The 13661-nt window shown below is 40.4% G+C and overlaps 1 protein-coding gene across 1 annotated transcript in view; it reads right to left on the reverse strand.

Moving 5' to 3' along the window:
• The window catches only part of INSR (insulin receptor), an 84472-nt gene that overhangs the window by 13848 nt on the left and 56963 nt on the right, over positions 1–13661 (reverse strand). The window contains exons 4-10 of the mRNA XM_039338509.1: positions 12781–12926; positions 11943–12087; positions 11432–11646; positions 9900–10026; positions 7470–7714; positions 6107–6274; positions 4041–4239 (exon numbers count right to left, since the gene is read on the reverse strand). Of these exons, the coding sequence (XP_039194443.1) occupies positions 4041–4239; positions 6107–6274; positions 7470–7714; positions 9900–10026; positions 11432–11646; positions 11943–12087; positions 12781–12926 (1245 nt within the window). The remainder of the gene's footprint in view (positions 1–4040; positions 4240–6106; positions 6275–7469; positions 7715–9899; positions 10027–11431; positions 11647–11942; positions 12088–12780; positions 12927–13661) is intronic.

A 13661-nucleotide genomic window follows, 5' to 3' on the forward strand; every position in this document is an offset into this window, starting at 1 on the left:
CAATCTTGAGTACTATTTTACTGTCTCTACTCATTCTTTGGGTGTCCTGATCCATAATCAAGGTTTCCAGTATCATTATTATGCTAATATTCAATTTATTGGTCTTTTGTAGAACTTGGTGACAATGCACATTCAACTGTAACAGACTATCTTACAGGCATTTCTCTCTTGGATGTCCATCTAGTATCTCAAGTAGAACATGGAAAAGGCTAAGATTGTCATGTTTCAGTCTGATCATCCTTCTCTTTCTCTATTAAGTCTTCCCTCTTAATTGTCTCCTCTGCCCACTGTCTTCTGACTGCACTAATGTATTTATTCTACAGGCAGATTGCTAATGTTCACTTGTTGAATATTTATAGGATACAGGGGCTCTTTTAGAGCAGTGTTATTGCTATGTCCTTAGTCGTCCCACTTAAAGAGTATTGTAACAGATTCTTTGGCAGTTGTTAACAATTTTTGTCTCTATTACTGGATCTTAGTCCAGAACAGTACCATTTAGGTTGCTCCTTTATTTATTTATATGTATTAAGGATTTTACATGAAGTAAAAAAGCAAATCTAAAAAAAAAAAAAGAAATGCAGGAAAAGAAAAAAGAGAAAGGAAAAAATAAAATTATGAAATGTAATAACTTCCAACTTTCTCTTCTCTTCAATAAATATTAACAAACCTATAATTTCCCTTCTCTGTTCCATAAATCCCTTCAACCCCTTATTTAATTCTCATCTGTTTCAATCTTTTAAACAGTAAATCATCATTTTTTTTCTTCTTTTAGGAAGATGTTTACAAAAACTTTCCAGCCTATAAAAAAAAGCACTTGTTTTCTCCCTGATCAGATTTGCCATTTCCTCTAGTTCTGACATTTTTATGATCCATTCCTCCATTGTGGGAATTCCACCTCTGTGCACATAATAATCTTGCTGCTGTTATCATTTACAAAACTAAATCTTCCCTGAGTCTTTTCCAGTTCAGCATACTTAACTCCCAATAAAAAGGTGGTTTTTCTTTTGGCATATTAATCTTTAAGATTCTTTGTATCATTGTATGTATTTGTATCCAAAATTTCTTGGCTTTTTTACAAGTTGGTAAAGGGCAAAATATCCCTCTGTGTTTTACACATTTCCAACAGTGACTTAAACTATCTTTGTACATTTTTGATCATTTCTAAGGTGTCATGTACCCATGATACATCACTTTATAAAAAAATTCTCTTAAATTATAATACCAGGGCCATTCAGGTTGGTCTATGTCAGGGGTAGGTAACCTTGGCTCTTTTATGACTCATGCATTTCAACTACCAGAATTCCTGAGCCAGCTAGCAAAGGTTGCCTACCCATGGTCTATGTCTATGTCAGGGGTCCCCAACCCCTAGTCTGTGGATTGGCCTCAGTCTGCGGCATGCCAAAAACCGGGCCGTGCAAACAACTAAACCCCATCCTTGGGGTGCGGGTAGTATGCGAAACCCTCTCCAGTCCACGGAAAAACCTCTCTCGACGGAACCGGTCCCTGGTGCCCAAAAGATGGGGGAGCGGGGTTTCTGGTCTATGTTTTGGCTCTTCTCTGAGCCAGAGACCAGAGCTTTAAAATACAAACTTATGATCACTTCAGCAGGATCTTTTTTCAAGTTCTTGTTTCACAGTTGTAGTCTCCAGGTTTCAGACCTTGAAGAACTTGGCTCCCTTCTCCTTTTGCTTCTGTGGAAATTTGACAGCCTTTAAGATTATAAGCCCTTTATTTGATTAGTAGGTTTGTGAAGTGTCTCGCTGTTTGAGTCTTTTTTAGTGAATACTTCCAGGTAAGCATCGGATTGCAGCTGTATATACATCCAGTCTATCTCAGAACTCTGTTTTAAATGCACTGTTCTGTTGAAAATATTTTTATTAGGCTCTGAGCAAACTTCATTGCATTGAGTTATAATAATTGTAATTACTGTGGGAGTTTTTGATGCTGTTTCTTGGTAAATGTGTAATAACACAGTAACAGCAACAATAACATCTTAACCTTTTCCAAAAAAATAAGCAATCCAGATGTAAATGTGCCCTCTTTCTAAAACTATCCCACCAAAGCCTGACTAAATATTCTGTGATACAGTGAATTTAAAAACAATTGCTACCCTAAAGTAAGTTTCATTCTTGCTATATTTAAAATCAGATGTAATCTGCATTGTCCTTTAAGGCAGAAAAATTAATGGGAAATGTCCTTGCTAGTTCAGTGGGTTTTGACACCAGCTGGTCCTCCTAAAAAATTGTAGATTTGTTTCATAGCTTTTGTGAACGGGTTATTATTGGGCTTCATCTTCTCCTTTAATGCCATTTAACAAGAGTTGTGGGGATCCTTAAATATTGTGGGTGTGGTGATCTTCATATTGGCTATAGAGTCCAGGATTAATCTGGACATGTCAAATATACTTTCAGTTTGTAAGAGAACTAATTTAGGTCTGATGTTATAGCTCTGTGGACTGGCAGTAACAGCAGCAGCGGCGGTGGCAGCAGGGGGAGGGGGAGAGAGGGGATGGTTTTGCATGTGCCTGCCACTTGCAGAAATGGAGCTTCACATGCTCGTGTGTTTGTCCGCTGCTTGCACGGCCCAGTTCCCAACGGACCACGGCACGGTACTGAGCCGTGGACCCCCTGCTCTAATATACTTCCATCTCCTACTTGACAGCAAAAAAGGAAGTCTGTCCTCAGATCACAACCTACCACTCGATAAGATAGAAAAATGTGGGTTAGACAGCATCACCACCAGATGGATTTGTAGCTGGCTGACCGGCCATACTCAGCATGTGGTCCTCAATGGAACTGCATCTACATGTAGGGATGTGTGTAGTGGGGTGCCCCAGGGCTCTGTTCTAGGCACAGTGCTCTTCAACATCTTCATCAATGATTTGGATGAGAAGATAGATGGGGAACTCATCAAATTTGCAGATGACACCAAGCTGGCAGGAATAGCCAACACTCCAGAAGACAGGCTACAGGAGGACCTGGACAGACTAGAACACTGGGCGCTATCTAACAAAATGAAATTCAATGGTGAAAAAAGTAAGGTTCTACATTTAGGCAAGAAAACTCAAATGTACAGGTATAGTATAGGGGGTACCTTGCTCAATAGCAGTAACTGTGAGAGGGACCTCGGAGTCCTAGTGGACAATCACCTAAATATGAGCCAGCAGTGTGCTGCAGCTGCCAAAAAGGCCAACACAGTGCTAGGCTGCATTAACAGAGGGATAGAATCAAGATCACATGAAGTATTAATACCACTCTACAATGCCTTGGTAAGGCCACACTTGGAATACTGCATCCAGTTTTGGTCACCACGATGTAGAAAAGATGTTGAGACTCTAGAAAGAGTACAGAGAAGAGCAACAAAGATGATTAGGGGACTGGAGGCTAAAACATATAAGGAACGGTTGCTGGAATTGGGTATGTCTAGTTTAATGAAGAGAAGGACGAGGGGGGACATGATAGCAGTGTTCCAATATTTCAGGGGCTGCCACAAAGAAGAGGGAGTAAAGCTATTCTCCAAGGCGCCTGAAGGCAGGACAAGAAGCAACGGATGGAAACTAATCAAGGAGAGAAGCAACCTAGAACTAAGGAGAAACTTCCTGACAGTTAGAATAATTAACCAATGGAACAACCTGCCTCCAGAAGCAGGTGATGCTCCAACACTGGAAGTTTTTAAGAAGAGACTGGACAGCCATTTGTCCGAAATGGTATATGGTTTCCTGCCTGAGCAGGGGGTTGGACTCGATGACCTCCTAGGTCCCTTCCAACTATAATAATAATAATAATAATAATAATAATAATAATAATAATAATAATAATAATAATAATAATAATGATGATGATGATGATGATGATGGATCATCGCACAGTCAGCCAGATGTTCAGACTGGATTTGGCATTTTGTCTACCTATCAAGTCCTTACCCAGGACCTGGGATAGGCAGATGTGGATGTTTGATGGTATTACAGGTATCGTCGCAGGATGTTGTTGTTGTTGTTGTTATTATTATTATTATTATGAAAGCCACACTCAGTGACTTACCTCTGAACAAAGACTTCATTGTGGAGGTAATTCTCAAAAGTCTTCCGGAAGGCAGATTCTTCCAACTCCTTCTGGATCTGAGAATCTGTTTTAGGGCAGGTACAACAAATTTCACTTTTTTTTTCATCCTCAGTCCCATTGTGCTTGATGTGGTCTTCTACTAGAGGGGGAGACCATGTCCAAGAGGGTAACTTCAAGCCTGCAGGACAGATGGACAGTAAAGCTTTTATGTTTCACGATCCTAAAAGATTAATTGCTCAGTAAAAGAACTACAGCTTCAAGGTCATCCTGTTTTTGAATAAGTAATGACAATTCATACTGGAAAGAAGCTGCAACTCAAGCAAGGTACTCTTTAATTGAATATGTTTGTGGACTGAATGTAGTACCTGACTACAACTTGTTAAAACAGCTACTCCTTCTCCCAGGATCATGTAGATGCCCTCAGAAGTTGTATAATCCCAGAAAAATATATGCTTGGTTTAAGGATTTGCAGATAGGTATTAGTTGTTTCTGCATGCTCCTTGACACTTTTCTTACTTCAAATCAAAAGGTTAGGCAGCCTGTTACATAATCTATTGACCCTCTTGGTTAGGAGATTATGAGAACATTGGCACAGCATGTGTAGAAGACACCAGTTATGTGTAGAAGACACCAGTTATTTTTAGCGAATTGCTGTTAGCATAGGGTTGCTCGAATCACTCCCTTCCAGGTTAATCAAGGAAGCTTAATTTGGGTTAAATCGACAGCGCTACATAGCCAAAAATAGGTATTGGTTGTTGATTGTGTGTTTATAGCCATAACTGTATATGGAAAACCCCAGGTTTGAGATAGAAGGCTTTATGGAAACACAAGGAAGATGTATATGTCTGAATACAATAATTTTTGGGGGGAAACATCAGATAATAGTTGGGTATTCACATGTGCTAAGCCATAAAGTGATTGGTTTGGTTTACTATATTAAATTAATGTAGCCAGAGTTAGTTTATTAGATTTTTACCCCATTGTAATCCAGAAACTCTTGGTGCTTACAGATACAATTAACCAAAAGTACAAGCATAACTAAACCCCACAAAAACAATATCCACAAAGAGGTGTTGTAATCCAAATGCCTGTTGGCACAGCTCAGTTGTCAACATCCTCTGAAAGATGGCCAAGAGAAATCTGATCTTAAGCAAAAAAAAAAAAAAACAACTTAAACAGCTGGTGCCACCCAAAAGTAACATTTTTTCCCCTGAATAACACTTTCCTGACTTAATGAAAATGGGGAACTATCTGCTGATGCTCCTGGCATAATCATAGGGTTGGGCACAATTCTATAAGAAGATACAGTCTTGTAGGTAGTAGCCTAATGCCAAGCCATAAAGATCTTTATAGGTTAACACCAGAACTTCAAATTGCATCTGAAGTTTCACCAGGAATTAATGCAGGGATACAATATAGGTGTCACAGGGTCCACATAATAACTGCAGGTGAACATCTGGGCTGCTACATTCTCTATCAATTAAAACTACTAGATTAGTGGTGGCAAACCTATGGCACGGGTGCCAGAGGCGGCACTCGGAGCCTTCTTTGTGGGCACACATGCTGTTGCCCCAGCCTCACCTCCCTCCGCGACCCCCTCCTCTCCAGCAGACCCCCTGAAGGAGAGTTGCCTCTGAGCATGGCCCACATGGAGCAGCACAGCCAGACAGCATAGACAAGACTCTGCCCTCACACCCCATTGTGCACAGCTGATGCTGCAGGGCGCGGGCAGAGGGCGTGACTGCGATAGCACTGCTGGGCTGCCTGGGCAATCTGTGGTGGGCTCTGAAGGCGGTGAGTGGCTCTGCGGGCAGGCGGGGATGGGGGAGCAGAGCAGGGGTGGGGCAGGGGGTGGGGCAGGGGCGAAGCCAGTTTTTGGCCACTCCGTCTCTAAAAGGTTTGCCATCACTGTACTAGATGGTTTTTAAAGGCAATCCCACATGGGGTACAGAATTACAATGGACTAAATAAGCAAACCAACCTACTGGCTCTGAAAATATCAGAAATTTAAATCTGGAAACAGGGACACAGCTAGCCTGCCTTACCCTTCAGACAATAATCCAGTTCATAGAGTTCATTGTCTTCACTTTGTTGTTCCCAGGATACCATATAATGTGTAATATTCCCATTGGGATAAGAAGGTGGTTTCCACTTCAAAATGATCTGTGATGAAGAGTTGGAAACAGAAATTGGATCCTGGGGGACACTTGGCACTGGGGAGAAGAGGAAATATATATATATATAACTATCAAAAAAATAGGAACAAAGGTGAACAAAAACCTTATCAAGTCATACAATGAAGGTCTCAATAGAAGAGAATATTTGTAGCTCATAATTCAGCTGTGGGCCCTTGGGTACTCTCCGAGCTTGGTTGTTTTCTTGCAGATGTTTTATTACAAACCAGGTAATATTATCAGTGCTGTTAGGGAATGGGGTTTGCTCTCATTTTATATAATAGTTCAGGGGTAGGCAACCTTGGCTCTTTTATGGCTGGCTCAGAAATTCTGGGAGTTGAAGTCCACGAATCATAAAAGAGCCAAGGTTGCCTACCCCTGTACTAGTTACTTGCCCTGTCAGTGTTAGTGGGAGTGGTCTTCATGGTTCCTTGATTGGGCTGTTGTTTACTGTTAGCTTGTTTGTCTGAGTTAGTAGTTGGGGAGATTCAAGTGTTGCTTACTACTTGATTGTTGGTTTAATGTTAATCTCTGCTCATCTGAATGCTGATTGCTGGTGAGGAGGTGTTTTTGGTGTTTTCGTTTCCTTTTTGGCTGTTTGATTGTCTCTATTTTATTCTGGGCTAGTTTGATCACATTTGGAATGTTATGTCCGCTTCTGGATAATAAACTTTAAATGGCACACGGAGAAGCCAAGCAGATTCAGAGGAGAACTGAGATGACAAGGGGTCTGGAAACTAAGCCCCATAAGGAACAGTTAAAGGATCTGGGCATGTTTGGCTTGCAAGAGAAAATTTAGGGGAGATATTACAATGGTCAATTATAAATTATTATAATTATAAATAGAAATCTATAAATATCTGAACGGATGCCACATACAGCAGTGGGCCTATTTTTGCCAAAAGAAAGAGTGGGGCAAGGACCAATGAAACTGAATTAAAAAAGAAAGGAGATTTAGATGAATATTATGAGGAATTTCCTGGTGTTAAGAATTGAAAAAAGATTTTCAAATAGGAGCTGAGGCCAGTTAGGGGGAGATGATTGCTGGACTTCTGCTATGAAAGAGGTCACACTAAATGACTTACAAGTCTTTTCCAACGAACTCTGCAGCAATATATTAAAATAATTACATAGTATATAATTATTAACTTAGGGAATCAATTATAACAATCCTCCCCCAAGAACTGTTTTGACTGGCAGTTCCTGAACATTGCAAGACCATCATACTGCTCACCAGAAGCGTTAGTTCGAATGTATATGATCTCGCTCTTTGCCCCATAGATTTTCTGCTCATCTGTATGAGTGACCAGTGTCTTCACAAAAATGGCATATTGAGTCCAGGCTTTCAGGCCCCGCATCAGATACCCAGGTTCTTTGATTTTGGCATCAGACCGGGAAGGAGGATCAATATCCACCACTGTCCAGCTGTTGGAGCTACAAACATCCTGGCCATCGAATTCCGTCACGTTCCGGAAGGGACTAGCCCAAAAAGGAAGGGAAAGGACACTAGCTGCTGTTTCAGAAAAGCAATACATACACATAGGAAGAAATATGCTATTCATTTAGAATGGGGACAATGGATACAAATTCAAAATTATGGAGAGCAGAAAGAACTCTTCTCTATAACCAGACTGGTGAATGATAGTGAGTGCTAGGTGTGTAGAGAATCATATCAGCCTAAAATGGTCAAATAGCCCAAGCAAACAAACAATGGCAATTTTGGTGTAGTGCAGTGGTAAAGCCAAGCACTCAAAGGGAAGTGCATCAATACTATATGAAGCTATTCCCTCTGGTAACTTGATAGCTTCCACTAGGTTATAAACACAAGCAAAGGCCATAAAGTTTTTTGTCTACTGAACATAATTGATGTTTTGACAGAGCTGTTGTTATTTATTTCTTTTAATGTGAAGCATTTTTAAAGTTAAGCATAATAGTAGTAATTTGGAATAGACTAGAATAGAGCTGGAAGGACCTTGGAGGTCTTTTAATCCAACCTTCTGCTCAAGCAGGAGAACCTATATCAGTGACGGCGAACCTTTTAGAGACTGAGTGCCCAAACAGCAACCCAAAACCTACTTATGTATTGTTGGGTGCTGGGTGGGCGTGGCCCATTGGGTGGGCGTGGCCCATTGGGTGAGCATGGCCCATTGGGTGGGCATGGTTGCAGTCATAACAGCAGACCGGTGGGACTAAAAAGTTCAATCAATCAATTCCAACTTTGCGAGATCTTTTTTTTTTCCCCGCGAGAAGTTGAAATTGATCGATTGATTGAACCTTTTTTTTTTTTTTGCACACGGCAGCGGAGGCCTAAAGTGAAAAGGTTTTATGAAACCCAGCTGAAGGCTAGGCCTAGGGCGACGGTGCACTTGCCCACAGAGAGGGCTCTACGTGCCACCTGTAGCACGCGTGCCATAGGTTCGCCACCATGGACCTATATGATTTCAGACAAGTGACTATCTAGTCTCTTCTTAAAAATCTCCAGTGATGGAGTGCCCACGATTTCTGAGGGCAAGCTGTTCCACTGGTTAATTGTCCTCACTGTTAGGAAGTTTCTCCTTAATTCCAGGTTGCTTCTCTCTTTGGTCAGTTTCTAACCATTGTTTCTTGTCCTGCCTTCTGATGCTTTGGAGAATAGTTTGACCCCCCTCTTCTTTGTGGCAGCGCCTCAAATATTGGAATACTGTTATCATGTCGCCCCTGTTTCTTCTTTTCTTTAGACTAGCCAAACCCAAGTCCTGCAACCGTTCTTCATATGTTTTAGTCTCCAGGCTTTTGATCATTTTAGTTGCTTTTCTCTGAACTTTTTCCGAAGTCTCAACATCTTTTTTGTAGTATGACCCAGCTGTGGTCTTACTAGGGTTTTATAAAGTGGTACTAATACTTTGCGTGATCTTGTTTATATAACCCAGGATTGTATTAGCTTTTTTGACTGCTGCTGCACACTGCTGGCTCATATTCAAGTGATCACCCACTAGGACTCCAAGGTCCCTCTTACAGTTACTGTTTTTGAGCCAGGTCTTGCCTAATCTGTACTTATATCTTTGATTTTTCCTGCCTAAATGTAAAATTTTGCTTTTCTCCACATTGAAACTCATTTTGCTGGACAGGTCCCATTGTTCAAGTTTGTCAAGATCTTTTTGGGTCCTGAACTTGTCTTCTGGGATGTTGACCGTTCCTCCCAGTTTAGTGTCATCTGCAAATTTGATGAGTTCCCCATCTATTCCCTCATCTTAGTCACTTATAAAGATATTGAAGAGTACTGGGCCTAAGACAGAGCTTTATGGTACCCCACTGATTACTTCACTTCATGTGGATGTAGTGCCATTGAGGACTATTCGTTGAGTATGTTTTGTCAGCCAACTACAAATCTATCTAGTGGTGATGTTGTCTATCCCACCTTTTTCTAGCCAGGTTGTGGTCTACTTTGTCAAATACCTTACTGAAATCTAAGTATACTATGTCCACAGCATTTCTACTAATTTAGTCACTTTATGAAATAATTTAAAAATATTCAATGAAAGAAAGAAAGCTGGAGGCAACTCTGCTACTTTCTAGATTGCTGTCTATATGACCATTAACCTTTCTCAGCCTTAACTCTTCTGGCACTGCACAATGTAGGCGTCGATATCTGGGAACCTAATTTTAACAGGGATTGTTTACTCACGCTTCCTTATAGAACACCATGAAGCCCAAAAGGTCACGGAAGTCCAGTGGCCAGTATGGCTCCCATTTCAGTACAATTTTGTCACTGGATGTTTTTATCTTAGTAAACTTTAGCACTTCGTTCTCACCTGCAGAGAATGACATCACATTTGTATCAGTAAGCATTTGTGCATTAAAAAAAACCCAATAGTACGACTATACCAAATTGAGTATTTCATACTGTATCCAGAAAATCAAGTCCCATACTCTTTGAGACCCAGAGAAGTGATGTTAGTTCAACAGGAAAGTAATGGTGAATTAGAAGAGAGAGTCAAGAGCATGGAATTTTCCTTCATATATTAATTTATATATGACCCATCTCACTGTTTATACCCAACGATTTATACCCGCCTATGTTGGGGGTTACTGTCAAATGAAACTGAAATATCATAGAAAATCAGGGCTTAAAGTCAGAGACCAAAGTAGGTGTTAATGAAAAAGCCATCATGGGAAGTAGCTTATTTATTCATTGTATTTATTTATATCCTGCCTTCCTAAATAATGGCAAACATACCTAATACTCCTTCCTATTTTCCCCACAACACTAGCCCAGCGAGGTGAGTTGGGCTGAGAGAATGTAACTGGACCAAAGTCACCCGCCAGCTTTTATGCCTAAGGCAGCAATACAACTCATATTCTCCTGGTTTTTAGCGTAGTGCCTTCAACCACTAGACTGAACTGGCTTGAATCAGAAGAACATGAAGAACACCTTGGAGTATCAGAAATAAGGAACTGATTTTTTAATCTGAAAATGGAGGTAGAGAGAGAGAAAGAGGGGGAAGTATGATCTTTGTTACCCCACCCCCACCTTCCTGTGAATTAATACAACGCAGGCAGCTGTGGCCATAGAAATCAAGCCCCTCTGATCTAGAGAGAGAAGAGAGAGCCTCTCACACACATATGTGCTATTGCTAAGGGAGGCTGTGGGGACAAATTGTCCTGTGCTTTGCCAGCCTGGCAGAAATTCATAAAAGAGGGCTGCATTTGCTTTGCAACTGAGTCGGAAAATACATAACATACATAAACAGGATGTTACCAATTTGGAAGCTACATCTCTGAATGCAGAAACATTCCCAGAAGGAAACAAAGCCAAAACATAACAAATGTATGGTTCTGGACCAATGCCCACTTCCTCTCCTCATTGCTCTGAGATTAAAATAAAGCTTCAACCACACTAATGGGCAATTACTGACCCTAAAGTGAGAGTGGTAGCATGGTTCCTAAAGTCACTGAGAGAAATATGCCTTTTTGTCTTTGCCTGACCCCTTAGTCTTAATGCAAAATAACAATTTGCTAATGAACAGAAAAAACTAGAGGCTGTGAAATAATAAATGTTACTTAAGATGTACATAAATGCACACAGATACACCAAAAGAGTATCTATGTGCATCCTAACCAGTAAGATAACGTTCAGCCTCCGCTCATGCATAATTAAGAAAAGACACATCATTTCAGAATTATTCATTTCCTTGGATAGCAGCAATTGATCCTTACAAGAAGCCTGGTCACCATTGGTCTTGACAGCAATGTCATTCTTCTCCTGGCGCCCTTTTGTTCCTGAGATCTCTTCCATCTTATGGATTTCTGACAGGCACAATTTGGGGTTGTAATAGAAGAACAGCTTCCCCCGGGCAATAGAGAGCTTGTGCTTGCTCCAGTCCCAAAGCTGGCGGAGATTCTGGTTGTCCAGGGCATAAAATGAATAATTTCTGGATAAGGAGGAAAAAGACATGAAGAAAACAAATGCCCAAAAAATGAAAGAGGAGACTGCCAAGCTGCCTCTTTTGTAATCAGCTCTCATTTCTAAATCCCCCTCAAAACGTCTTGATAATAGGGACCAAAGAACAGGAGATCAAAACCTATTATCACTTGTCCTACCCCCTTGTCTTTAATAGCAGATTGACTTGCTTATGATGTTTTGTAATAAAACAGCAGTGGGGAAAGATACCATTGATCTCAATGGTATTTTCAGGGGTTCAAGATATCCCTGAAGAACTGAACTCACCCTACTTCCAAAGTCTGTCCTCTGATCAGGTGCAGCTTGCGGAAAAAAGAGAGAGAGACCAGGGCATAGGAGCGACGGATTTTCAAATAACCTGAGATTTCTTCAATCAAACCAAGGTTGGCTTCCAACTCAGCAGCAATGTTAGCTAAAGGAAGATGAAACATCAGCCATTCAAGCCACAAAATTATGAACAAAGAACAGCTTCTTATTTATACTGGGCCCTGACCTATGTGAAGTACCAAAGTCACCATTACAACCACCAGAGATGACCATCAGCAAGTAGCTTCCATGGCCCAATACAGACACATATGACATGGTCTTTCCCAGGCATTGCTCCTTTGTCCTTTACTAGTGTGTTTGTTTATCTTATTAGGCCTGGGTTGGACTACCCATGATAGGAGCGTAGAACTTCCACAGTCAAGCTTTTGAGAACCGCATTAAGTGAATAGGATCTGCAATTGTGTGTGTGTGTATGTGTGTGTGTGTGTGTGTTAAGAGATGAAATAGATTCCTTATGTTTTTGCAAGATTTAAATCTGCCAGTTTCCTCTTTAATTTACCCTCGAAAAGAGATGTCAGCAGGCCACATTTAGCCCTTAGGCCACACTTTTACACCCCTGAACTCTGTAAATTTGCATTATTGAAAATAGACTGGCAAAATTGTGGCTTTCTGATGGATTAAAATTTTGGAATATCCTCCAAATCTAAGCCCCCACCAAACTTTAAAAACAAAATTGCAATTTTAATCCCTGCTCATCATGGCAGGGTTGCTGGACAGAAAAAAAAAAAATGTTTACACTTTCTCTTGATACAAGGTAAAACGAGATGTAGACACTCACTTCCTCCACGAATGTTGATAACCAAACTTCCATTCACAATGGTGCAGCCTCGGAGCGCCTGTGCAGCAGTAACAGAATCAATTATCTTTTCTTCACCCACATCACACGTTTTTGGACAAAGACCCGCACAGGGTGTGCACAGCAAGCTGAAAAAGAAAATACCAGAGGGGATCACTCAAGCTGTCGAACGCTTAATATAATGGATAATGGCGCAATAAAATACTAGCTTTTCCAATCTGGGAAAGGATTCTAGAATTCATAGCCACTATTACAAGAACCTACAATCTGCAAACAGGTGGTGCCTTAATAATTCGCTAATCTCTTCAGGCCATTTTTTTTCCAGCCTCAACCAGGATGAAGAATTTGATAACATAGCTACCATCCTGTCCCCGTGGTTACGTTGGTTTGTTATCTTCCTGGTTTCCTAATAATTCAAATTTCAAACATGATTTTTGCACTGGATTCAATCATCTGGTAGGATTTTTTTTAAAAAAAATCTATCATGGTGAAATTGGCAGGCAGATAACATAGTTGGTATATTCCCAGCAAAATGCTATCATACTAGGATAGATTTACTTGCAGAAAAGCAAAGAAAACTGCCACCAAGCTCAAAACCCCATATTAGTTTAAAGTCCTTGGAATGAAATGAATTGAAAAATATTACAATTAATACTAATATTCAGAAAAAAATCTGATCTACTATTTGTTTATTTTATAGACTACACAATCTTCATACAACTCTGAGCAGCTTAAAATTAAGAATCAAAATAGAAATAAAATAGAAATAGAAACAAGCTCTCCTGTGATAAACAATTGAATTGCCAATTATCTTTTTTTTTATTGAGAATGCTCCAAATTGTCCATTTCCTCTTCCTACGTTG

The sequence above is a fragment of the Crotalus tigris genome, unplaced genomic scaffold (assembly GCF_016545835.1).
Source record: "Crotalus tigris isolate CLP2741 ecotype Arizona unplaced genomic scaffold, ASM1654583v1 scf7180000017701.1507938, whole genome shotgun sequence".
Taxonomy (NCBI): Eukaryota; Metazoa; Chordata; class Lepidosauria; order Squamata; family Viperidae; genus Crotalus; species Crotalus tigris.